Source organism: Trachemys scripta, chromosome 20, assembly GCF_013100865.1.
Source record: "Trachemys scripta elegans isolate TJP31775 chromosome 20, CAS_Tse_1.0, whole genome shotgun sequence".
NCBI lineage: Eukaryota > Metazoa > Chordata > Testudines > Emydidae > Trachemys > Trachemys scripta.
Genome location: NC_048317.1, coordinates 3,339,071 through 3,365,797, shown reverse-complemented (window position 1 = coordinate 3,365,797; position 26,727 = coordinate 3,339,071). Strand labels below are relative to the sequence as shown.

Here is a 26,727-nt window from a genome sequence, read left to right as displayed (position 1 = left end):
TGGAAGTTGATTTATTCATTTACCTTAAGGTCAATACAAACTTTGTAATAAAATGTTAATGTTAACCTTGCTTAGCTTCTGTTTTTCAGTTCTATCACATTATCTGTTACAAGGCTACAGTATATTTGCTTGTACCAAAGTGCAAAATTAAGGTAAATGCTCATAATCTAACTAGAACATCACAGTTTTAAAATAACTAAAATAGATGAGAAATCTGAGGTAGGTGTACTGGCATGGAAGTGATAGAACCAAGTGAACTGGGGAATGGGAATATTAGAAAAGCTGAAACGTGGCACCAAGCAGTTGCTTGTAAGTAGTAGATTGATTAATGTTAAGTTTAACACATTTTTGGGTGAAGATGGTGATGCACTTGTGAACTTCTAAGTTAAATATGTTAAGATGCTGTTGCCATGGAGCTGATTGTAGGGACTCGGGTATAAATGAGTCAATCAGCTAATTGTTTATGTCTGGTTCTCATCCAGGGGTCCGGGGCTGCCTAGGGAGCCTTGAGCAGGTTTCAGGGGGGCCTCCAAGCAGGGCCAGCATTAGACTCGATGGGGCCCAGGGCAGAAAGCTGAAGCCCAGGTCCCTGAGCTCAGCCACGTGGGGCTGAAGCCTGAGCAATGTAGGTTCATGGGGGCCCCTGTGCTACCCCCTAACACTAGCCCTGGCTTTTATATGCAGAAAACCAGTTATTGTGGCACAGGTGGGCCGTGGAGTTTTTATAGCATGGGGGGCTCAGAAAATAAATCAGAGGTTCTCATGAACGTTTTTCATCATTTCAAAAATAGTGTTTTGCTGACTTAAAAAAAGTTGTGAACTTAATTTGATTAAATAGGTCAAAAATTGTTTGGACCTACGGTGGTGGAAGAACATTAATTATTAGGCATATTGATATTTTAATTAAGTAAAAATAGGTTTCTAAAATCTTACTGTTTCAGAAAATTTTGTATAGCAGGTTTAAAATGTCATTTAAATTACACAAGAATTAGATTTTTCTCTTCCTCACAGTTCCTGTATTAATGACCAGTAACCTGTTAGGACCACAATAAAAAACAAGCTATATCTTGGGGAGCGGGGGAACAAACTGTCTTAAAAGTTAAACTTTATTCAAGGGCGCTTTGTTACTATGTGAGTTACAATGGAGCTTTCATCTGTTGGAGTGTTGAAACCGGAGCTGTCTGAATCAGAAGTGATATGATTTTTACAAAAAGAAAAGGCCATATTTGATCTTGATTAAAAACTCTTCACTTTAGTAGTGGGGTGGGTGGCAAGTAGGTTATCTCTGGAGTTAAATAAAAATAAGTAATTGGGATTATTATTTGGATTTATAAGAACAAGGACATAAGACTCTGGGTGCCTTTAATATTTTGTTAAAAAACAGACAAATCTAGCACAATATATTCACACTAATGAATAACACAGCTGAAAGAATTACTTCACCCCTTCCCAGTTCACCCCCTTAGACAGCACCCTAAAGATGAGCTTTGCAGCCTGTGTGGAAGATCAGCAAACTTTACCTGTTTCTTGCCAAGGAGAGTGGAAAGATTGAGTTCCAAAGTTGAGGGGCTTCTGCCAATATTTTTCTCTTTAACCCAATGAAGTTCTAGCAGTGTGGCAGGGGGAGAGGTATCTCCAGTAGAAAAGTCCATGGCCATGTAGTGCTTTATAAGTCAAAACTAGTATCTTAAACTTTACCTGAAAACCTGGAGGCAATCAGTGCAGAAGCCAAGAACTGATGTAATATATTTGCAGGGAGAGATGAATTCTCCACCAGCATTAGCTTCCGAGTGAATTTAAGATGATGTCTTAAGATCCTGCAGAGAACACTATTCATTTGGTGGGTTGTGCTTTTGCTAATCACTTCTTAAATGCTGCGTGACTACCATTTAAAGAACTACCATTTACTGTTCTCTGGGTAATGTTATCTGGGAGCTAGACTACAGTATGGCTGTCTTCTTTGGGGTAGCCATATTGATATCAAATCATAGTGAAGACCAAACACAGGTAGTTTTTACTTGGATGTAGTTGGTTAAGGTCAATCCTATACCCCCACGTGTGGTTATCTTGACTAGCTACATCCAGTTTAAAAACTACAGAGGCCCCCCTCGCTCCCTGGATTTTATGAGTTAGCTATTTCAGTATCAACAGACCCTTTTTTGCAGTGAAGACATAGCTTTAGTCTGTGGGAAAACATTTATCACCTAAAGTATCAGGGGGTAGCCGTGTTAGTCTGTATCTACAAAAACAACAAAGAGTCTGGTGGCACCTTAAAGACTAACAGATTTATTTGGGCATGAGCTTTCGTGAGTAAAAACCTCACTTCTTCGGATGCATAGAGTGAAAGCTACAGATGCAGGCATGCATGCTTTCACTCTATGCATCCGAAGAAGTGAGGTTTTTACTCACGAAAGCTCATGCCCAAATAAATCTGTTAGTCTTTAAGGTGCCACCAGACTCTTTGTTATTTATCACCTAAGGGTCACCTGCATGGTCCCCATTAGCTGGTTAGTTCCAAGTGTTACACATATAGTGCTGAATGCAACAGTTTTCTGTGAACTATGCTCACAATTATTTAAAAAAAAATCTGATTTGAATTTGAAGTATCAAGTTGTTCTAATAATCAGTAACATTGAAAGTTATAGCTTAAGGAATCAATGATAATATAATATACCCTAGTGTTACAATCAAATTAAAATTTAATGCACAGTTTATTGCACATTCTGTGGCGGATAGATTAGAGCTTACAATTGTTTTTAAAATAGCAATATAATTTGATCACCTTTGAGAAAACTTTGCAATTTGCTAACATGGCAAAATCCAACAGGGTTCCATATATCCATGATCATAGATTGAATGCTTGATTTTCTGCAGCAGGCTGCCAATTACAAAACTATAACCTAATTTTTCTAGAAAGATTTAGTCCTAGTTGAAAAAAATTGTGTTTGAATCTTGTGTAAAAAATAAAAAGTCCTTCAGCTTTATTAATTAATTTTTCTTTTAATTTGACCTAACTGATCTGTGTTAATGCTATTTGGACAGCTTTCAATGTTTTCGCATATGTCATTGGATGGTCTGAGTATTCAAGTAGTAGATCTAAGATTTATCTCGAACTGTGGAGTGCAAAATGCCAGAACAGAGTGGTGAATTGTTAGGTCGTCAGGAATGTTTCAGTAGTCTATTTTCTCTTGGACTATTTCCACACTCAGCTGGAATAGACCATATAATTTAATAACGATGCAAAGAATTCACCTTTTACTTTAGGAAAGGAAAGGTTAGATATTGACTCACTCGCTTACTCAGTTTTGTTTTTGAGAAATAGTTGAGTGGTAGTTCTTCAGCTCTTATTGTGTGCTATGAAGCATTTTTCTGAAATCAGGAGGAACTAGTTATGTATTTGCTGCTTCATTTATTTCATTCATGTGCAGAGCCTGTTGCGAAGTGTGAGTAAATCAAGAGATTTAATATCCTTTTCAAAAATAAGACTCCAATGACATTTTTGAAGGTTTGAGTTCAGACCTAGTTTATCAAATGGAATTTTTGACATAATGTTCAGTTTAACTTTAAAGTCTCTTTATTTGAATTTTTTCTCAGCTAGTGACAGGCTCTCTGATAGTCAGTTACATTGTCACCATCAGATGGGTAGCCCTGTTAGTCTGGATCTGTAAAAAGCAACAAAGAGTCTTGTGGCACCTTATAGATTAACAGATGTATTGGAGCATAAGCTTTCGTGGGTGAATATCCATTTTGTCAGATGCGACGAAGTGGGTATTCACCCACAAAAGCTTATGCTCCAATACAGCTGTTAGTCTATAAGGTGCCACAAGACTCTTTGTTGCTGTTGTCACCATGTTACTACGTTAAGAGATTATCTAAGTGTCTAGATCACTCGTATAGATACAGGACTTTTAGTCACTAAAGTGGAACAAATCAAGTTTAGTAGCAATAAGGGGCAATTGCCAGCTACTTATATTTGACTCATAAATAGTGATTAAGTGGGAAAAGTACAATTCAGTTTGAATCCCTGAGATTATCAAAGTTAACTTGAACTGATTTTGTTGGGGAACTTGTCAGTTTTCAAAACAGTGAATTTGAGACTTGGTAAATGCAAGTAAATAAATCAAGAACTAAATATTTTTCCTCAAGTTAGTGGGTAGTTAAAGTATATGCAAGTTGTTAGTGAAAATTTCTGTTAAATACAAAATGTGATCTAGTTCACAAAACTAGACTAGAGATTACTTCAGTTTACTTTCTTTCAGTTAGTGGGTGGAAACACTTCAAGAACAAATTAGCTGTGTTGTGTTATGTATGGGCTTGTCATATCGACTAGTATTTCCTCATAGTGTAGGCAGATACAAAACTTTATCAAGTAAAGGTAAACTGCTTGTCTTTAAGTGTTTCTCATACTTCACTTGTAAAAACTATGTTTTTAAAATAAAACTATTCATTTGTAAATACTATGGAGAATTTGAAAGAGATCTCCATAAATTTAGCTGATAATAACACAAACTTGTGCACTGCAGCGTTTACTCTAGCTTGTAGAATCCTATCTGGCACCAATGAGAATAGCATAAATATGTTTATCTGACCAGAACTTGAACCAACACTGCTTTTTATCTGGATACTTTTTAAATAAAAGCAAACGTAACTTTGAGGAGTGTTCAGGAAATATGGATTGTGCTACTTCAGAAATAGTCTAATGTCATCCCAAAGGGTGGCTTTCAGGGAGGGAGGGAAGACACAATTCGTTTTATTGCTTAGGATTTCCAATGTTGGTAAGGAATTAGAAAGCTGAAAATAACTTCTAAAACTGTATTCCCTGTTTCACTTTCACATTTTATTTTAAATTTTCTGTAACCTAGAATGAAGTCATGTTTTTCAGTAGTGATGGGATTTTCTTTGAGTTCTACAGACCGGGCCTCTGAGCCCAAGCAGAGGCCAGGGGCCCTGTGAAAGGGAATCTTTTTCCTTTGGAGAGTTCTCTCCAGTGTGCATGGAACAAGCCCCAGTCTGAGGAGAGTATCTGCTAGACAAATCTGCTTTGTATTATTGAGCTGCAGTTGAATAATATTTTACCTGTTAAAAACCCTGTGTCTTCTCTTTAAAGCTGTTTGAATATCTAATCAGGGATTTAAGGCTGTGCTTTGCAGGCAGACTAAAAAAAATAAAACTCTTCATTATTTTTTTGCTGTACACTTTTTTTATTCTCATTTTATAATTTTGAAATGTGTGGCAAATGGATAATCTTTTGCTGGAAATCAGCTGTTACACTCCCTCTGTGCATATTCAGGTAAGAAAACTCCTAATAGGAGCCGATATCTTGCCTCTTGGAAGTGTACACATTTAATCAAATAAGAGTTGGCCTGTAGTTATTTCAGTCCTATAGGCCAACTCTTTAGTCTTCCCTAGAAGTATTTTCAGTAAATGCCTTTAGGCTGCTGTTTCTGTACCATTCTCACCCATGCTTTTATTTCTGCTATTTTTTCATTTGGTTACCTGATAAATTTCAGTTTGTTGCTCAGAAGCACAGCAGAAGAGTTTGGTGCAGTTTTAATTATATTTCAACGAAAAGCAGTTGCCTAATGGGGGAAACATAATTTGTTACACAATCATGTTTGTGATTTTCCTTGGTGATACTTTAGAAGAGTATCTCTGGGGTTACAGGCCTTATCCCCAAGCTCCTTAAAGCCATTGGGAGTCATTCCATTGACTTCAGTGGGCTTTGGATCAAGTTCTATAAGAACTGAAATTTCTTACCCTCAACAACAAATGTCCATAGTTTGCAAGTTTGGTCAGAGTAGTGTTAGTATAGCCCCAAATGCCAGTTCAGTTATAGTTGGTTGGAATTAGATTTTATTATCCAAACCAAAAGCCATATCTTTAATTCATAAGTCCAACTTTTTAACTCCTTTAAAATCAGAAGGATTTAATTTTGGTATAAGTATTGTCCTGTAACACAAGAATAATTTTAAAAGGTATTAATATTTAGAATTATCAATTGTAATTCATTTTTGACGTATTTTGTTTTGTGACTCAAACCTTCTGAAGACCAGTTTTATCTGTATCTCTTGGAAATGAGTGACCTCACTTAAATACTTACCAAACTTGGACAAATAAAAATTAGCATATTTTCCCATCACTGTGCATTGGACTTACACAGGCAAGTCCCATAAACACTACTGGGAATTACCAGAATACATCCCTATCCGGTGGAGTGTGGACTCAAGATGTATTATCTACTTATTTCGAAATGTGGCAGTAGTGATTCACAGTAGGTCTTGGACTTTTCACGCTTACCAAGAACTGATTTCATATTTGTTTTGAAAGATTATTAGCCAAGATTTTTGTTGCTTGCCATGACTATTTAATAGTTTTAAGAAAAAACGAATTATTCCAAAATTCTTAATGAGTATTTCAGAAATCATTTAGTTTGCTAGTTGTGAGGCTTAATTTGTTAATATTTGTAATATACTTTGAGACACTCAAGTAGAAGAAAATAAAACTTTATTTTAAAGTGATTTATTGTTTAACAAAACATTTAAATCAACAGGAACATAAAAAAATTAATTTATACTTCCTCAACCATTGCCTCTTACTGGCTGCGGGCTCAGAAGCAAGAAGTTCTCATATTGCTGGTCTTCATTTTTTTTGTGTTTCTAGTTTCATTTTCTTCCTTTGGAAGTCATTCTGTGCTTGCGTGTGTGTGTGGTGGTGGGCAGACAGGACTCCCCCCTGTAGTCTGTTTCAGTCATAACTTTTGTTCATAACCTTAAGTTTTCCTATTCTCTATTTCAGCGGTTCCCAAACTTTTTTTTTTCTGAGCCCCTCTTGGGAGATTCCTGTCCATGCACACCCCTTTTTTCTAAGAAATGAGGTGGGGGGTAGGAAGCGGGTGTCTGGTACCCCTGGGAGCCAGCAGCTGGGACCACACAGACCCCCCTCTTGACCCCAGCCCTTCAGCAGGTCCCCGTCAGTTCCTCACACTTCAAGAACCGCTCCTTTGAACAAATTGATTCCCAATGTCTGGTCCTCTGATGTCTTTATGAATATTGTCCCCTGTCAAGCACTGCACTCCCCTCTCCCTCCTCCAGGCTAGCCACATTTGGGTTAAGTTTTTAATGGGATTTTCAGGTACATGTTATGTAATGTATAAACATTGCATAAGGCATTTTTTCAGTGTCTGAAAAATGCAATAGTGCTTACACACCAAAGTCTGTTTTTCTTTCATTTCTTTTACAAGATTTTTAACAGCTGACTGTTTTGCCCTTGTGTAGTTTCTTTGTTTTTTTTTTCTGTTATGATGACCCTGAGTGAATTCTGCTTTGTACTTGTGGCAGTGCTGAAATATTTTTAGAAAGAGATTTAAAAAAACCTCAACTACCTTGTTTACGATTTTTGGTGAGGGAGAGTTAACATTAACTAGCCCTACAAATCATACTCCTACTTCATAGTAGTAGCAGTAAGTAACTCTTGTACTCTAATATTTTTGGTTCTCGTATTTATTTCCACTGGCCTTACAAAATCCTAAGGCATGAGAGTAAGTGACTCATTGATGTGATATAGGAATGTTAGCTGTCATCCAAACACTTCATTCACTTGTTGTTTTACTGGGATTTGAATCACAAGTTACAAGTCAGTGACACAGATTTTTATAATACACAAACAAGTGTCCAAATATTTTTAAAAGCAAACTATTCTAAGTGTATGCAAATTTATTGGGACAGTGGTGGGTGGGAATTAACTGACAGCATACACATAGAAGGTTATAATTTTTAAAGTGACTTGTCTGATGACAACCTACATCTCAAACACCAAAAAGAAGGTAAACACAATTGGAATTTGGCTACAGTTGTTTAAAATTAAATTACACTAAATTACGCTTGTAATTTTACAGTCCTGTGTTTATAATCCGTTATCTGTTGTGATTCTTAATTCCTCAGTTTGTGTCAATTCCAAAGAATGTCACGTATATTCTATACTGCTGTTCAGGAAGAATGCATAGTAGGCATGCACAATTTTCCTGAAGTGCAATATGGGATGCAACTGAATGGGTGGATCTAGGGAAGGAATTTGGCACAGTAGCGGTATTTGTTTCTTCTGCTGCTCAATACTGTTTTGTAGGGGAGCCGAGGCTGGAAACCTATTTTTATAGTCAGCTCTGGATTGGGTGTGCCATTTACAGCACTCCGGATTTTAAAGTGCAGGCCAGCAGCTTGCCTAGTGAAGAGTAACTGAATCTTATTAATTTGTTTTTGTTGTTGTTGTCGTCGTCTCATGCAGCTGAGCATTAGGATTTTGCTAACCTGAACAAAAGAAGTAAATGGATGGGGTACCGTCATTTCCTTCAGCCTTGGCCACATAGGTTAAGATATAAGTCTTATAATGTATTGCTTGGTGGCAGCAGGAGGAGGAGTACTTGGCACAAATATTTGGTTTAACAAAACACTTTCCAGAGAATGTGGTTGCAAGAAAACCCACCATACCATATTTTCTTGCTCTTTCAGCCTCCTTACCCTCTCTTTCTCAGTGCTTGACTATAGTTAAGGAATTGCATCTTCAAGTTGGCCATTTGAGGTGCGCTAACTGGGTTTTGATAAATGCTCTTACAATTTACATTTAATTTTAATCTCGGAAGATTAGCTAATAATTAAGAGGGTTAAGAAGATGCTATGCTCTGATTCCGCCAACTGCAATAGTACTTCATATGTATCAGAGCCTTCCAGAAACTATGGAAAGCATGCTCTTTGTAACCATATTTTTATAAGATATTGGGTCATTTGCATGGAAGATTTTTTTTTCATAGAATAATGTGACCTGGATGTTTTCTAATAGGTATCTTTTGCTCTTATTTATGTCTGTGTTGCTAAAATGAATCTGGAACAGTTAATTCCAGAGCTGCTCTTTCTTATTGGTAGGGCCCTACCAAATTCATGGTCCATTTTGGTCAATTTCACGGTCATGGGATTTTAAAAATCGTAATTTTCATTATTTCAGCTCTTTAAATCTGAAATTTCACAGTGTGGTCATTGTAGGGATCCTGACCCCAAAAGGAGTTTTGTGTGTGTGTGTGTGGGGGGGGGGGGGTGTCACAAGCTTATTGTAGGGAGCGTTGTGGTACTGCTAACCTTACTTCAGCACTGCTGGTGGTGGTGGTGGTGCTGCCTTCAGAGCTGGGCAACTGGAAAGTGGTGGCTGCTGGCCAGGAGCTCAGCTCTGAAGGCAGAGCTGCAGCCAGCAGCAGTGCAGAAGTAAGTACGGCCTGGTATGATATTACTACCCTTATTTCTGCGCTGCTGCCTTCAGAGCTGGATGCCTGGCCAACAGCCGCTGCTCTCCCGCTGCCCCGCTCTTAAGGCAGTGCAGAAGTAAGGGTGGCAATACTTAACCCCCCCTAAAATAACCTTATGACCCCCCCCGCAACTCTTTATGTCAGGGCCCCCAATTTGAGAAACCTGGTCTCCTCTGTGAAATCTGTATAGTATAGGGTAAAAGCACACAAGACCAGATTTCACAGTCTGTGATGCATTTTTCACAGCTGTGAATTTGGTAGGGCCTACTTACTGGATTGGTGTCAAACACTGTAAACCACCCGATCTCTGCTTTGGGAGCAGTAGTTGCCAAAGCATAGTTTGTGGGAACATTTAATGTGGTGCTTGATGTTTCTTGCTTTTACTTTCAGTCTTGTCTTGAGATTTCTGATTTTGTTGGCTTTGGTTTTAGATCTATCTTTCTGTGTAGAACTAGGTACCTTTACAATACAAACTTTGCTTTGTAACTCTTGTTCTCCTCTGTTCCCCAACACACAATTCCCCTCAAAGTAAAGGGAAATGACCATTTCTGGAAGATTATATGAGATTAATCAAATGGCAAATAAGATAGTTTTCCCCAGCACTTGACATTTTAACTCTTGTAAGAAAAGCAAGTGGGCAGGATCTGTACAATCTGCGTCACTGAGTAGGAGTCGAGGGGAGAGTTTTTAACTGACTTAATTGAACGCTGCAAATCATGACATTTGTATGATGAGTAATTTTAAAAACTCCAAAGCAACTCAAAATAAGATTGGGTTTATAGTCTCTTTCTTGACAGGAAAGAATAATCTGCAAGCAAAGATTTCCAGTTGTAATTTTTGGAGACTGTCCGTTCTTAATATTAGCTGTGTGCTTGGTTCTGAGCCAGGCATATGTAGCCCAGTTCCTGTGCTGAGGATCTTAGTCTGAACGATGGACACAGATAATATACTTCGAGAACCTGAAGAAGTATTAACTTAGAATGCTAAATAAATTAGCCAAAGGCATACATTTGTACAGATTTAGAAAGCATCTTTCTTCTCCTATTTCAGATTTTGTTGGTTTTATAAAATAATACCTACAGCTGATTAAGTAATTTAATTTGTTTGTTTAGTAATGAAGCACACGGACATTGCTTGAAACTCTTCAGCTCCACCTCTCTTCTGGGTCACTGAGTTTTGACAAATGCAACTATCTTGCAGCTGGTGCTTTTACTGTTACTCATTCAGCTCTGCTGGCTGAAAATGGATAATCTCTGCCAGGATCATGCCCATCATGTCATTGGTGCCTGCATATTTTACTGTGTAAACAAAGAAATTACATGAGCCTTGGCCTGCATAGACCATCCTGTGATTTCTGTTGCACCTCTGTCCATTACCATTAGGATGGTCTGTAAACAAGCTTTTAAACCTTTCCATATTAATAGTGGCTAAAATGGACTTTCCACAACAATGAACGGTCAAAAGAAAATGCACACTTTTGGTGGTTTAAGAAATTCCCATTTTTGGTCACAGCAATCATAGAAGTTAAAGTGCCCCATTTCCTTTTCTTCGTGGGAAGTTGAGAGGAGAGGTAGGTCTGCTTGCTATCACTAGTTTGAGAGCTGATGACTTAAATAGAAGAAGAGCTTTTGAGTGCCATCCCATGTTGCCTGTTACTTGAGGGTAGATCTATGCTGCTGCTTGAAACCCTTTGTCTTCGTCCAGGAAGCTGATGGGACTGTCGCATGGCTCATTTTTCACTGGTCTGGGTCTTGTGGTGCTGTCTCTTGTTAAACGTTGGCCTCTTCTTGCATTCTATTTCTTGTCTTTTTATTTTCTTACAATTGCTTTACCTCTTCCCCACTAAGTATGAGATGATAGAGATTTAGTTGGGGATTGGTCCTGCTTTGAGCAGGGGGTTGGACTAGATGACCTCCTGAGGTCCCTTCCAACCCTGACGTTCTCAGGACCGTAAACATATCATAGAAGGCTGTTTGCTCTTCAGATATTATTGCATCACCTCCTTTGTTGTTCTGCCCAGTGTATATATACAAATGTAAAGAGCATATGCATTTTAACTGTGCTGTAATAGCACCAAGTAGTAACTTCACCACATAGCTTAACCACTGTGTTCAGCTTGTAAACTGTATTGTTTCCTTTACAGGACCCGTCGGGGCACAGCCCCTTCTTATGGTGCCCAGACGTCCCGGCTATGGCACCATGGGCAAACCTATTAAATTGCTGGCCAACTGCTTCCAAGTTGAAATCCCAAAGATTGATGTCTACCTCTATGAGGTGGATATTAAACCAGATAAGTGTCCTCGCAGGGTGAACAGGTAAGTCGGTCACAGAAGTTGTAATTTAATCTAAACTAGATTGAAATCTTTAAGCAACATAAGATCCTAGTGAAGTAATTAAAAGCTATAAAGTTATTTTGCAGTAGCTTATTTTAAGAGATGTCAGTGACTTCTTCCACTGTATGCTCCCTGAAATTTAGCGAATAGGAATTTGTTCCCAAATGTGTCTGAGTTATTTATAGTATGTATCCCAGTGGTATTGGGATGGGATGGTATCTTGCAGAATCAAAGTAAATAAAGTAGTTGGAATATATTGTGCTGGCTAATAATATCAAAGGCAAATAATAATTTTTTTCCCAGTAATCATTGAGTTTTAAATGAAATAGGCCAGATTTCTCTCACTTATTTCTCGGTGTGCAATTAACCAGGAGTAAAGGATGAAAGATTCAATCCTACATGCATATCTTAAGCCTAATTTATTTTAAATGCAGCATTAGAGATTCACAGTAAAATATAATGCTATGATGCCATCTCTTTCAATGGAATGAGCAGTGGTGCAAATCCAAGCTTTTTTTTCATATTTAAATTGCTGTTCTTGTTCACCCAATTTAGTGTAGCTGAGTTATGTAGAATTCAGTCGGAACTACAGACCAATCAGCTTAACTTCAATACCCAGAAAGATAATGGAACAAATAATTAAGTAATCAGTTTGCAGACATTTAGAAGATAAGTAACAGTCAGCATGAATTTGTCAAGAACAAATCTTGCCAAACCAACCTAATAGCTTTCTTTGACAGGGTAACAAGCCTTGTGGATGGGGCGGGGGAGGGAGAAGCAGTAGATGTGGTATATCTTGACTTTAGTAAGGCTTTTGATACGGTCTCGCATGACTTTGTCATAAACAAACTAGGGAAATAACAACCTAGATCAGCGGTTCCCACAACAAATTTTTTTGGTGGCCTCAGAGAGCAGTCACCGACTTTTGCTGGTGGCTGCTCTAACAATTTTTCCTAAAATACTTAATTACCTTTAGGAAAAACAAATAAATATGCACATATACATGTCCAAATCATTGTAATGTATTTATGTAGGATATTGCAGACTCAATAATAAAAATAATGTAGGGTTGTCTCTATTCTTTACTGGACCTAAACAAAATAGAAACAAACAAGGTGCTTTGCATGTTCTTGTCTTTTTGTTGTTCTTGTTTCTCTCCCTTTTTTGATTTTTTTTTTTACACTTGCTATCTAGTCTGCTTCTGTGACAAGTGATATTTCTGTTTGTTAATATCAGTTTTCATAGGAACAGACTAGCTAGCTGGGAGGCAGTGAAAAGTGATATTAACAAACATACAAATGTTACTTTTCACATAACCAGACTAACTCAGCCCTGGCAAGGCGGGGGACAGGATGGGGAGGGAGGGTAGGAAGGCAGCCGGGGTCCAGAGGGGGTGGGGGACCGGGGGAGGCAGTGGGTGTCTGGGGGGATGGATGGATGGGGACCTGGGGGATGCAGGGGATCCCTGGGGGGATGGGAGTTTGAGCCTGTGGCCAGCACCCACCACCACGTGGCTGGAGCCCAAAGTCCAGTGGTTAGAGTGTGTGGCCAGGGCACAGACTGTGCGGCTAGCACCCACCACCGCACGGCTGGGGTCTGGGGCTGGATCCTGTGGCCAGAGCCCAAACCCCTGCCACTGGGATGGAGCCCACCACCGTGTGGCCCAGGCCCAGAGCCAGAGGAGGCAGTGAGGACCAGGGTGATGGGGAGGTGGTGGTGGTGAGCGTGGGGCTGGGGCCCCGACGCTGTGGGGACTGGGGCCCCTGGGAAGGTGGGAACTCACACCGGCTGCCTGCTCATTTGGCGTTTGTGGCTGTAGAGGGGGGCATGGCCCAACCCTTGGTGGCGGTCCTGGGAGAGGAGCCACTGCTTTGCCCCCTTTCCCAATCACTGGCCAGGAGGCGACAGTCGCACGAGAATCACCTGGTGGCTGCATTTGAGTAACACGGACCTAGATGGAGCTACTATGAGGTGGGTGCTGAATGGGTTGGAAAACCGTTCCCGGAGAGTAGTTATCAGTGCTTCGTGGTCAAGCTGGAAGGACCTATCAAGTGGGGTCCCTCAGGGATCAGTTTTGGGTCCGGTTCTGTTCAATATATTCATCAATGATTTAGCTAATGGCACAGAGCGTACGCTTATAAAGTTTGTGAACAATACCAAGCTGGGAGGGGTTGCAGATGCTTTGGAGGATAGGCTTAAAATTCAAAATCATCTGGACGAACTAGAGAAATGGTCTGAAGTAAATAAGATGAAATTCAGTAAGGACAAATGCAAAGTGCTCCACTTAGGAAGAAACAGTCAGTTGCACACATACAAAATGGGAAATGACTGCCTAGGAAGGAAAGGGATCATAATGGATCACAAGCTAAATTTGATTCAACAGTATAACAGCGTTGCAAAAAAAGCAAACATAATTCTGGGATGTATTAGCAGGAGTGTTGTAAACAAGACACAAGAAGTAATTCTGTTGCTGTACTCTGTGCTGATTAGGCCTCAGCTAGAGTATTGTGTCCAGTTTTGGGTACCACATTTCAGGGAACGATGTGGACAAATTGGAGAAAGTCCAGAGAAGAGCAACAAAAAATGATTAAAGGTCTAGAAAACATGACCTATGAGGGAAGATTGGGGAAAAAAAAAACTGGGTTTGTTTATTCTGGAGAAGAGAAGATCTAGTGGGGGAGGAGGGGAGGGTGTGTGGGGGGGGGGAATGACAACAGTTTTCAAGTAAATAAAAGGTTGTTACAAGGAGGAGGGAGAAAAATTGTTCTTGTAAACCTCTGAGGATAGGACAAGAAGCAATGGGATTAAAACACAGCAAGGGAGGTTTAGGTTGGACATTAAGAAAAACTTCTTAACTGTCAGGGTGGTTAAGTACTGGAATAAATTGCTTAGGTATGCTGGAGTTTAAGAGCAGATTAGACAAACACCTGTCAGGGATGGTCTACATCAGTGGTTCTCAAACTGTGGGTCAGGATCCCAAAGTGAGTCGTGACTCCATTTTAATGGGGTCGCCAGGGCTGGCTTAGACTTGCTGGGGCCTGGGACTGAAGCGGAAGCATGAGTCCCACCGCCAGGGGCCGAAGCTAAAGCTGAAGAGCTTCAGCCGTGGGTGTTGGGGCTCAAGTTACAGGCCCCCTGCCTTGCGCTGCAGGCCTGGGGTTTGGGTTCCCCCACACACCGCCCAGGGTGGTGGGATCAGGCAGGCTCAGGCTTTGGTCCCCTCTCCTGGGGTCATGTAGTAATTTTTGTTGTCAGAAGGGGGTCACAGTGCAATGAAGTTTGAGAGCCCCTGGTCTAGATAATACTTAGTCCTACTTTGTGTGCCTAGAGTGCAGGGGACAGGACTAGAAGATCTATTGAGGTCCCTTTAATAGGCAGCAGGTTTAAACCAAATAAAAGGAAGTATTCCTTCACACAACACACAGTCAACCTGTGGAACTCCTTGCCAGAGGATGTTGTGAAGTCAAAAACTACAACAGGGTTCAAAAAAGAACTAGATAAATTCATGAAGGATAGGTCCATCAATGGCTATTAGTCAAGATGGGCAGGGTTGGTGCCTCTAGCCTGTCTTTGTCAGAAGCTGGGAATGTGTGACAGGATGGATCATTTGATGATTATCTGTTCTGTTCATTCCCTCTAAAGCACCTAGTATTAACCACTGTCAGAAGACAGGATACTGGGCTAGATGGAACTTTGGTCTGACCCAGTATGTCCATTTTTATGTTCTTGCATTATGGTCTTCCAGTCCTACAATTCTATGATTCTTCCCTGGTGTCTCTCAGGTCCTTCCTCTGTCTCTCAAACTGTAACTGATGTTCAACATGATCTTGAATCTGCCATAGCTCACTTTTTCTTTATGTAGAAACTAAAAGACCCATAAGCTGGATAGAATTAGGTTTTGACTTGTTTCAGAAAGGTCAAACTGTACTGACTCTTGTCACATAAATTTGGTGTACATCACAAGCTGAGTTTGTTCATCTGATATAAGAAGACTATCCTAAAATATTGAATTATAAATATAAAATTCTATCCCATTCTGCAGTTGTAGGCTATAGATAAAGATGAGTCTTGTTGCTTGGTCACTGCTGACTTAATTTCAGACTTTACAGAGTCAAATTTGAAACAAGGAATGTGGTGGTAAGTTATTTCATGTAATCTGCATGTCAAGCATACATTTTAATATTATCCTGCATCCTTCCAAAAACTCATTTGTGTGCTTTGTGCAGGTTGTGTGTGTTATAGGTGAAGCTGGCAGCAATATCTATAGTTAAGAGAGTCTAACTTTCCATTTATAAGACCCATCTTCATTATCTTAAGTGGTAGAGATCTTTGCTGTGTATCTAAAAGTTTCAACCCTGCTGATGACCCATATGTTGGTCAATATGGGTCCACATGATGGAATTTTTTCACTTGTGTTTTTGTAAAGTAGGAAACAGATTTTTTTTTTTTTTTTTTTTTTTTAAGTTAAATTTGTCAAGGCTGCAGAGGAAAGCAGGCAGTAGTTCAGTGCCAGAACCAAGGTTGCCTGTACAGCCTAACACATCCCAATTGAGTGCTTGACTCTTGTGGCCTGGAAGTACTTTTAATGTAATTTGTTGTAAGCAATATTTAATTTGTATCTTGTCCTTAATATCATGAGTTTTAGTGCAAAATACATCTCTACAGTTCAGAAGGAATTAGATTGGTCCAAAATGTGCCAATAGAAAAGATGAATCATTTTATAATAATTTGTAAGGAAGATGAATAACTTCATATTTCCTGTCTGCTTCCTCTGAATTGAATAGTTTTGATGGAAAGAGAGTGAGGCACTTTTTTCTTGGTGTCTCATGCAGTGCATTTTGCCAGTTGGCAAGAAGGGTGGTTTCCATAATAATGAAGTAAAAGACCAATTTCTGCAGCCCTGACCTACATAATTTAAAAAAAAGAAAAGAAAAAAATCCTCTCCCCTCATAACTTCCTTGCGATTCAGTGCTGTTTTTCATGTATCTACTGTAGATAACTTGTTGATTCAGCAATTCTACCCCTCTTCCTGGTTTTGATCTGAGGTTCTGATCATCCTAATTGTCAGTATGTTTCAGATGAATATTTTTCAGCTTTGCAGTGTTGTTGTAGCCATATTGGTCCCAGGATCTGAGTGTGACAAGGTGGGTGAGATAATATAGTCTATTGGACCAACTTCTGTTGGTGAAAGAGACAAGCTTTTGAGCTCCATATAGCTTTTAGGAGCACTCTGTGGAGCACGAAAACATCTTTCACCAACAGAAGTTGGTCCAATAGACTACATTATCTCACCCACCTTGTGTCTCCAGTATTTTTCAGCTGATGGTTAAGTGCTGCAATTATGGCACCCTATAAATACTAAAGATAGATAGTATATCACCGAACGGGTTTATAATGGAAGCACCAACACTTGGCAATTGGTTTGATGTGTAAGTTTACTCTTGTGATTTACTGGTTATTGGCATATAGCTTCATCAAATGAAAAGTGTGATAGAATGATAATCTTCAAGATGCAGGAGAAATATTAAGTACTCTAGGCTGACTTTCTCTTAGGTTGATTTCAGATGGCTTCATAGGATTCTGTTAGTGCTTTGTGAAGTGGTAAGTCTGGACACCAGTAACTGCCACTTTGCTAAAAGCTGTAAGTGAGGGCTTCTGCAGTGCAAACTAACAGAGTGCCTTATTATTTATTGCACTGATCTGATCTGGAGGAAAGTACCCAACAAAACACTAACTGTTGGGAAGCTTTTCTTTCAGTTGCCGCCGTATAAGTGCTGAAGTCTCTTGAGAGAACCACATCAAAAAGAGTGCAGCAGCTAACGTTGTGTCTAGTTAATGATCTCACTTAAAAGGTGGGAAATTTTACAGAAGTCTGAGTATCACACATGACTTGAAATAAACTATTGGGTAGTCATATCAAAGTAGAGCACTTCCAAAAACCAGGAGCCCACCACCTTTCATATTCCTGTTTGCTTTTTTAGTGTGGTCTCATTTATTAAAGTATGTTTGCAATGCTGCAGGTGTAAGGGTTTGTGAGAACTTCAATTAATCTTTTATTGGTTATGTACTATAGTTAAGTGCTATGAGTTTTTACAGTAGTCTCAAGCTATGATAGAGAGAATTTGTCAGAATATTTGGTTTGGCTATTTAACATATGTCTTTGACGATCAGTAGAGCTGATAGACACTTCCGATAATAAGACCTTGTTTTCAGTTGCTTGTAACTTTGCCAAACTTTGGCAAATTCAGGCTGAAATCTTTCATGCTGTGTGCCTCCCTTGAGTAAATTTTTGGAAAATTTTGGCCAAAAGGTTTTATTCAATTGCCTATCCTAAAAAAAGGTTGCAGCCTTTTCTTTGAAATGCTCTAGCTTTGGAGCAGGGATTTTAAATTTGCCATGGGGATAGTTTTTGTGTCAGGAATGTCCCTTTTGCTGTCTTCGGAAAAATCCACTCAAATTTGACCTTTGAAAATCGCCATTCGCACGTTCTCAGTAGAGACATCCTAGAGCTTGACAGCTAAAATTTTCAAAGGTTATCCTCACAGAGCATACTCCAGCCTCTCACAGCTCCCCACATGGCTACTCCAGCACATGGCTATGGGGGCTCAGAAGAACTTCACCGTAATGGTTACTCCCAGCAGCTTTGGGCCAGGCACCAGAATTGAGATATAGAACCATAACACTCTCCCTTCTGCTTCCGCTGACTCTCCCACTGCTAGCACCAAGGCAGCATGGAGGAGAAAGCCATTAGATTAGAATGCAGAGGGAACAAAAGCTGAATGAGGGTGAGAGAGAGAAGTAGATTGGGACAGTGTCTGGTGAGACTGGAATTTGGAGGCGGGAGGAGAAACTGGGAATTGGAGGAGGGAGAGTGGGTCCAGTTGGGCAAGGGACCCTGTGGAAAATACAGTATAGGATCATGTTATTAAAGACTGTCATGCGTGTGCACAAGGGGGCTGAATTAAGGTTGCAAAGACCATCTTAATTCTGGCATTTACTAATGTTTGAGTTTGCAACCTTAATGCTCTTTTAATGCTGTTTTTTGTGTATAATAGTAAATCAGAGTTTGGGGGAGGATCATGAATAGTTGATAATATGGACTAATTTTTTGTGTGTTTATATTTTTGGTATCTGATATTTATAGACTCTATTCTTGGTGAAGTTGGAATAGTTCAGATGTTTGCCACCCATGATTTCTGAATTATCACTAAAACTAAGCTACAACTGGTTAGTCAACATTTTATAAACTTTTAAATATGAATATAAGTGTTTGCTGCTTTACATATTAAAATACATTCCCCCTGTTCCAGGCAATTTTCTGGGTACATCTAGCATTTTATGAAGGTCTCAGTCACTATGTATCGATTGAGCAGTGGTAAATTTTAGTGTTTGTAAAATGTTTTGAGGAGCGATTTGAAGCAAGGAGGCTGCTTGGCTAACAAGAAGGGCATACTTTTCCAAGCATAAGAGTCACTGTAGTAAAAGTTGCAAACACAAGTAGAGAAATAGTAATGCTGTGTATTGGGTTCAGCTCCACAAACCTGTTTTGGTTTGATATGCACTTGAATCCAGCCCATGTTTTCTTATGGCCTAAATAATAAAATACCACTTTAATTTTTATTAAGCTCTTAATTTACAGGGGCACTGTAAAGCTCATGTCCCTAAAATATTTTTATCTGGTCACATCATTTAAACGTTTCCTTGAAATGCTGTTGTACTCTGAAATATTATTTTTAAGTGGGTATTGAATGGGTTTCTTTTTTATCTATGATTTCCATCTATCTGCGAATAAGTAGATGTTTTTGGCTGGTCCTTCAAACCCTTCTTGTTATCTGAAAATCAAGTTCATCCATTAGCCATAACTTGGCTTAACTAATGCATTAAAAGTGTAATTAAGGTGCAGTTAGGGGGTCCATCTCTGTATACCTGCATGAAGTTTCTCCGTTTGGAATCTAGTTAAAAATTCTGCTAGTGTGTGGCCCAGTAGAAAAACCATCTCACTTTCCTTCAGCTGTATTGGCTCTTTATTACTTTCTGTATGACTAATGCACTGATTTTGTCACTAAAGTGAGCATATGTGACTCCAGTACATATCAGCAACAACTCTGACTATGAAGATACCTTTTGTAGTCAAATTAGACTATAATCCTATTTGAAAGTCTCAAGAAATTTTATATTTTAAATTGCATCATCAAATTAAATACTAACAGTTACTGTGATTCCTGCTGCAAATGGCAGCATGGAATCTGGTATCTTTGTCGAAATCCTGCATGTGCTTAGTAGATTTGTTTATAATAGGTTACACTAAACTTGCTGTCTGTTTAAAAATGTCACCAGCTGTGTGTATGTGTAAAAAAATAAATATATAAATGTGGCAGGTATTAATTAAAAACACAATTGCTGAAATCTTTAATCTACAGTAAGTGCTACAGATTGCAATAACGAGCCCGATAAAGGGGTATTGTGTCTGCAGAACAAATGAGTGGCCAGAAAATGTACCCTGACTGGGTACCTATTGGGGTCCAGGAAGTGGGCGGGCGTAAGGGAGACAGGCAGCTATGACTTGCACTACATGAGAGTTAATACAATACCAAAATGCCTTTTCCTTTGAAGAACTGTCTTTGGAAATAGACTTCGTGGTATCTTGCCGGCTGTCTCTAGTATTTTGAATGAGAGTATATAAACTGTAGTGTAGTATTCCTCTTCTGTTTCCCTTCTCACTTCTCTTTGCTGTATTCTTCCTTAAATCTTCCCTATTGAGTTAACCAGTGCTGGTCTTTGAAGACGACAGTACAGATAAGTTCAATGGAGCAAAGCTGCAGTTAGAAACTGTTAGATGAGACATAGCTCTGTTAAAAGGGTATAGAAGCTGTCTCCCTCTTTTCCCGCTTTTCCCCACCTCCTTTATCTTTCTCGTTCAGCTCTTGTCACAGTTTGCAAATTGGAATTTATTGAAACATTGACATTGCATAGTTTATAGTCTGTGATGTATGTGGGACATAGTGGAGTGAAGTGGCAGTGCACCAAAGTGTAGGGAGGGGTTTTCAGACAAGAGGGACTTGATTGTGGTGTGCAAGAAGAATCATTAGTAATGGGACACTAAAAAGGTCTTGTTACAGTGCAAGGGCGTGCACGTTTCTAGTGGTTTTTGTTTGTTTTTTAAGATTTGAGTCTGTTACAAAACCCTCAAAATGGAGAGAATTGCAGAGTGGATAACATTTTACTTTTATTTCTTGGCCTTGGAAAAAGTATTGTTTTGGGAAATTTAACTGCTGTTACTAATTTTGCTTAAAAAGGGAAACAAAGTGTTGCAGTCATTTTATGGAAATACTTTGGGTTAACATTATGCATTCAGGAAGGGTCATATAAGTAAACTTTTCTGTTTGGGAACAAAAAAATGCAAATTAAGTATTTTCTCCCACTGTCTATTGTAATTTAAGAATGGGAACACTTAGTATGCTATAGTTAACAAAAATCCTGATTCTTAGCAGAGTAAGAAGGAGCTGCAAGGCCATTGAGAAGATAAGTTGGTTTTAGTTTTTTTACGTTTTTGGTTTTTTTGTAACATTTGATGCCAGCTCTAGTCAGATGGATTGCAAAAGAGGGAAGTCCCTGGACTCCTTATGTACCTACCTGAATCTATTACAATTTGTGTGAGGGATTAAAAGAATGTGGAAATTCCATGGTGGCAGCTTTCTTATAGTATTCAGTGGATGTATTAGGTTATTGTATTTTTTATTTATTAATCTCAACTGCTATTAAAGTCAGAATAAACCATAATCCTACTCAATTTTTGTTATTTGTAATCTTGGCTTTGGGTGGGATTAAAATGTAGGGATTTAAAAACATTTAAGAATTTTTAAAAGGCCAACATTCTTGGGTATTTTTAATACTGAAGCAGCCTGGAGAAGACCGTAACCAACTCCTTGTTGCAGATTGATGTATAGATTAACAAATTTTTGGATGAATTAAAACAGTCAAAATTGTATGGTTTCCAGGAGTGACCATAACCACCAGTTGTAAGGTTAAGCGTGTACATTTTCCATAGTTCCAGCTTGTGTGCTTGAAGGTAAGCTGCTTCCGATGTGTTTGTAGCACAGTGGGGCATCAGTCCTGCTCGAGACTTTGGGGTACTATTGCAATACAAATAAATGATTTGTAAGCAGCTATATTGCTGGTGGTATTGCATATCCTTCAGCATTTCATTATTCAGTATTTTGTCTGAATTTCTTGAACTACTTTATGGAATATCAGTCAGGTGCAGATCAATTAATTTTCTCTAAATTAGCGTACTGAAAACTGCTTGAAGAAAGTGTGTGAAAGATATGAAGGCAGTTGTTTGCAGTGATACAATCTTTCATGACTATTGAATTGTAGATATTTCTGTTCTCTTACAACTGTGCCTTTTTTTAGGGAGGTGGTGGACTCCATGGTGCAGCATTTTAAAGTGACAATATTTGGGGACCGTAGACCAGTTTATGATGGGAAGAGAAGCCTTTATACAGCCAATCCACTCCCTGTAGCAACCACTGGGGTAAGACATATTGGTACTTCTCCATTGTTGCACACAGCTTGTCAGAAAAGAATCTCTTTCTAAAAATGTTAGCTTCAGAAATATTGAAAATACCTTAGTGCGGTGGTCTCCAAAGTGGGGTGCGCAGCAGGAGGAGCCCCCTTCTTTTTTTTGCTTCGTCCGTTCGGGCAGGAGTCCGAGCGGCTCCCCCTCCCACCCCCCCTTCAGCAAAAATGGTAGAGCCGGCGCGGTAGGGGGTGCGTGCTCAAAATTCTTTTACTGATAGGGGTGCGCGATAAAAAAAGTTTGGAGACCACTGCCCTAGAGTATCTGAAATGCAATAAGAACCGCCCTAATATACATCTTGATGATCCATAAACCCCATAATATTCAGAAAATAATAGTCTTTACCATCTTCTCAGTAAATATTTAATAGTATTCAATATTTTTCTATAGTGAGATCTCCTATTAAATACTCAGTTTTACAACATATACTATATAGTATAGTAGTTCTCAAACTTTAGCAACCCAAGGACCCCCAATTGGATTTAAAATATTTCTTGGACTCTCAAGCAAGAGAGCCTGTTCAGCCCCAGGCCCCACCCCCGCTCCACCCCTTCCTCCAAGACCCACCCCTGTGTCATCTCTTCCTGCCCCCACTCCACCCCTCCTCCTCCTCCCCGCCAATATACCCAGATGTACAGACACTCTTTTTCCAACCTATGTATTATATAATTTTTTTAACATTAGCTTTAATAAAAAAATTTAATTTATTAGTAGCCAATATTATTAAACAGTCACAAATAGGCTTTCAAGTTAAAATTTTCTTAAGATAATGAGTTCGCACTTTGTGGCTAGACTGCTAATACATGAACATATGGATCACATAATTAAGGGGACATATGCAGCTTGTTGCATCCAGTTTCCTGGGTTTATCCTCTCTCAGCCCAATCCAAAACCTTGGCTTGTAATCATTTTTGAATCTGTGTTTAATCAGTGTGTTTCACCAGACATGATCACAAACCATGTTCAGAAATAGTGATCTAGGCTGCAGAGGCAAAGAGGAACAAGGGTAGTCTACAGTATGTTCATAGCTGCAGTAGCATAGACGTTTAAAATAAAATCATTTCTCTTCTCTTTCCCCTCCCTTCTGTGGTGCAGGGAAATAATGCTGCAGAGTGTGATAGCTATGCTGGCAGATTGAGAGAGCCACTCTTTTTGAGTAGTTGCTTACATAGCTCAAAACATTAAGTGTTGACAGGATCTTGATCTCTGCTGTTAGTTATTTTATAGGCTAAATCCAAGAGCTGCTGCAAAGTGTCATCACTTTAAACTTCCTTCCACCCACTTTATATGATTCTTCCTCCTTATCTCAGATCTCTCCTTCTACTTTCCCATACCTGCCAAATAAAAGCAAAAGTGTTCCTTCTCCCCAGTTTTGACTTCAGTTTGTGGGTAGGTAGGACAAACATAAGCTAACAGTCCGAAAGAGAAAACAGCACCATTTGTAGTCAAGACCTCTATTTGTATCTCATTTGTCTTTTAAATAACTCTTGTGTTCTGCTCCCCCATTCCCTTCAACAGGTAGATTTGGATGTAACATTACCAGGAGAAGGTGGAAAAGATCGTCCCTTCAAGGTGTCAATAAAGTTTGTTTCTCGGGTGAGCTGGCACTTGCTGCATGAAGTTTTGACAGGAAGAACCTTGCCTGAGCCTCTGGAACTAGACAAACCAATCAGCACTAACCCTGTTCATGCTGTCGATGTGGTGCTACGACACCTACCCTCCATGAAGTAGGTTCTCTAATCTTCGTTCCTTCTCTCCCGTTAGCTTTTTTAAAACTTTGGGGTGAAGTCCTTTCATATTTCTGCACAAACATAGCAGGAGGAAATCGATTAAGCCATTCCCTACTCACAATACGTCTTACTGATGGGCCTGGGGAGATTCCTGGTCTGAGTCAATTGAAGCTAATATTATCTGAGTGTGAATATTTGTGCAGGGAGGTCAGACCCAGAACAGGTAATATCAAAGACTTTCCACAGTGGATTATTCAAGATAGTTTCTTCCCCCAAAAAACTGTTAAGGACTTGTTCTGGATCTTCAAGTCAAGTTTAAGAAATCTGAAACAAAGTAATAAGGGTTACAGTATACTGTAGCACTGCATCTTCTGTGTACTCCAGCTTAGCAGTGGCTCCACATAACTTGGGAAGTTTCTTATCTGAAAGCATGGGCCTTTTTAATTCATTGACATTTCACAAAGCTGCAACTTCATGTTTTGGATAAACAGTTGAGATTAGTTTTTTTTTACCAGTATCTGTTTTTCTCATCTCAGAATTCTGAAATTTCAAAGGAGGCCAGTGTAATTTTGATATACATTTTGTTTTATTCATGTATTGGAGGTTACTTTTATCTTTTAAAGTTTGAGTACTGGTTTGAGGCACAAGGGCAGTTTTCTCTTATACAGGGTGAAATGAAATACATTGGTGAAATGTATCTGTAACTTGCCAAAATGATCTTGTGCTTTATGGAACTGAAATCCTTCAGCTGTCCCAAATTCTAAAGAAACATGAAAGCTAATGGCCTTTATGCTAATGTCATCCACCCCAAGTAGTTGTATTCTGGGAGGTCGTTGCACAACTATTAAATGCCGACATAACTTTCCAAGTTCTTTGCTTACACCAAGCTTTGGGCAATAGAAAGTGAATCAGTGAGCTGGACTAAAAGCACATGGGTTTCGTAAAACATACCCACTTTCATGCTAGTACAAAAGGATATCTTAAAGACTGGAGCCAATGTACACCAGACACTATTCTGTAGAAGCACCCTGCTAGTCAGCATTTGTGCTGCAGTCAAGATCGTGCTTTACTGAAATTAAATCATCCTTTCAGATCTTTAACATTTAGTTTTTAATTTGTTCTAAATATCAAAAATAGATGTCACTTTCAAAAATGGTAATTGCTTTGGCTAAAATTAAAAATACCATCTTAGAAACAGCAACATACAGAATAATAATAATAATTCAAAATCCTAGCTATATCTTGCCATGTTTTGCAAAATGTGACTTTTTGGTACTGATATACATCAATATCCATACAATAATTTATGAAGTGGAATAATAATCCTTGTTACATAAGGCTTTTTAAATACTCTTATGGAAGGCAGTAGCATATACAGATGGGTACTCTTTATTTATTTATTTATTTATTTATTTATTTAAATAGGTATACCCCTGTGGGCCGCTCCTTTTTCTCAGCTCCAGAGGGCTATGATCACCCTTTGGGAGGGGGCAGGGAAGTATGGTTTGGATTCCATCAGTCTGTTCGGCCTGCCATGTGGAAAATGATGCTTAATATTGATGGTAAGTAAAGTATTTGTGTATAACAGAGGTATGGAATGGAGAAGGTTACCTTTTAAGAATAAAAATGTCTGTGCTGTTCAACTAGTTGACTTGTGCATATCTGAATTTCACTATAGAATAGTACATTTTGTTTGTGGGAATAGTTTTTAAAACTTTCGGAACAAAAGGATTTAATTGTGGGAAACTATCAGTTCCAAAATTTAACTTTTCTCTCGACTATAAATTAAGAAATTAAGCTTAAAGTAAATAGCTAATTTCAAGTATTCTTGCATATACTCTAGAAAAATACAAAAATTAATCTCTTGTCTATTTAGTTGCTTTATTTAAATTTAGAGTTGCTACAAGATACATAACCAAATTTGGCTGTCACCTGAAAAGCTATTTCTAAAAGTAAATGGCTCAGTTTGAAGATTCTGCAGCCTTTTATTGTAAAATCATTACATAGAGCACAAATTATTTAATTGATTGAAGACTATATTTTCAATATTGTGACTTGTCTAGAAGACTTCCTTTATAGTTATGTGTTTATAATTATAAATATAAAAAATTACTACCAGGCTTAGTTCCTTTGCAATGGGCTTAATTTAGTCTTTTGGCTTTTCTTGCAAAGGTGATTTAGAAGTCGTAGTATTTGTATATCTGGATTTGCCATCGAAGTGTACACACTTGGCCAAAAGCTAGTTGTCCTAATCGAGAAACAAAAAAAGTGTGTTCAAGATATATGACATGCTCCCTCTACATAAGGGAGACTATCACCAGTACACGGGCAATGAGTTTGTGGGAAAGAATTGTCAGTACCTAGACAAAATGCTTAAGGTGTGTTACCTTACAAACTTCAGTACAAATACCTGATTCAATAGTTGCTGTCAGGTTTGGTGTATTCCATCTAGTTAGATGAAGCGATCACAGTTGTTTGTTTATATTGAGCTAGTTGAGATTGGCAGTTCTGCAGCACAGACTGAAGACCTAACAGCAGGCTTCTGAGAAGAGTTGTTGTACTTGTCAGACAGAATATTCTACAGACTACACGGATGTAAGCATTCATCTCAGGCACATGAATTTAAGGCGTTTTAATGGAACATGCTCTTTCTTTTTGAAGGGATCTGGCTGAAAATGGCTTGTGCTGCTTAATCTGCTTGAAATATTCTGCCAACCTCTTGTGGCCATTGATCAGCATCTCATACAAAACATTTTAATGTCTTCTTCCATGCTGAAGACTTGCCTTGATAATGTC

The 26,727-nt window shown here is 38.8% G+C and overlaps 1 protein-coding gene across 3 annotated transcripts in view; it reads left to right on the top strand.

Annotated features, from left to right (window-relative positions):
* Window positions 1-26,727, top strand: part of LOC117868310 (protein argonaute-3) — a 56,368-nt gene that overhangs the window by 4,358 nt on the left and 25,283 nt on the right. For 2 of the 3 annotated variants that reach the window (XM_034754168.1, XM_034754170.1), the window contains exons 2-5: window positions 11,433-11,604; window positions 22,036-22,156; window positions 23,720-23,928; window positions 25,357-25,493. In XM_034754168.1, coding sequence (XP_034610059.1) covers window positions 11,433-11,604; window positions 22,036-22,156; window positions 23,720-23,928; window positions 25,357-25,493 — 639 coding nt within the window. Of the gene's footprint in view, window positions 1-11,432; window positions 11,605-18,766; window positions 18,850-22,035; window positions 22,157-23,719; window positions 23,929-25,356; window positions 25,494-26,727 lie in introns of those variants that run through there. The other variant, XM_034754171.1, reaches the window with a different exon arrangement.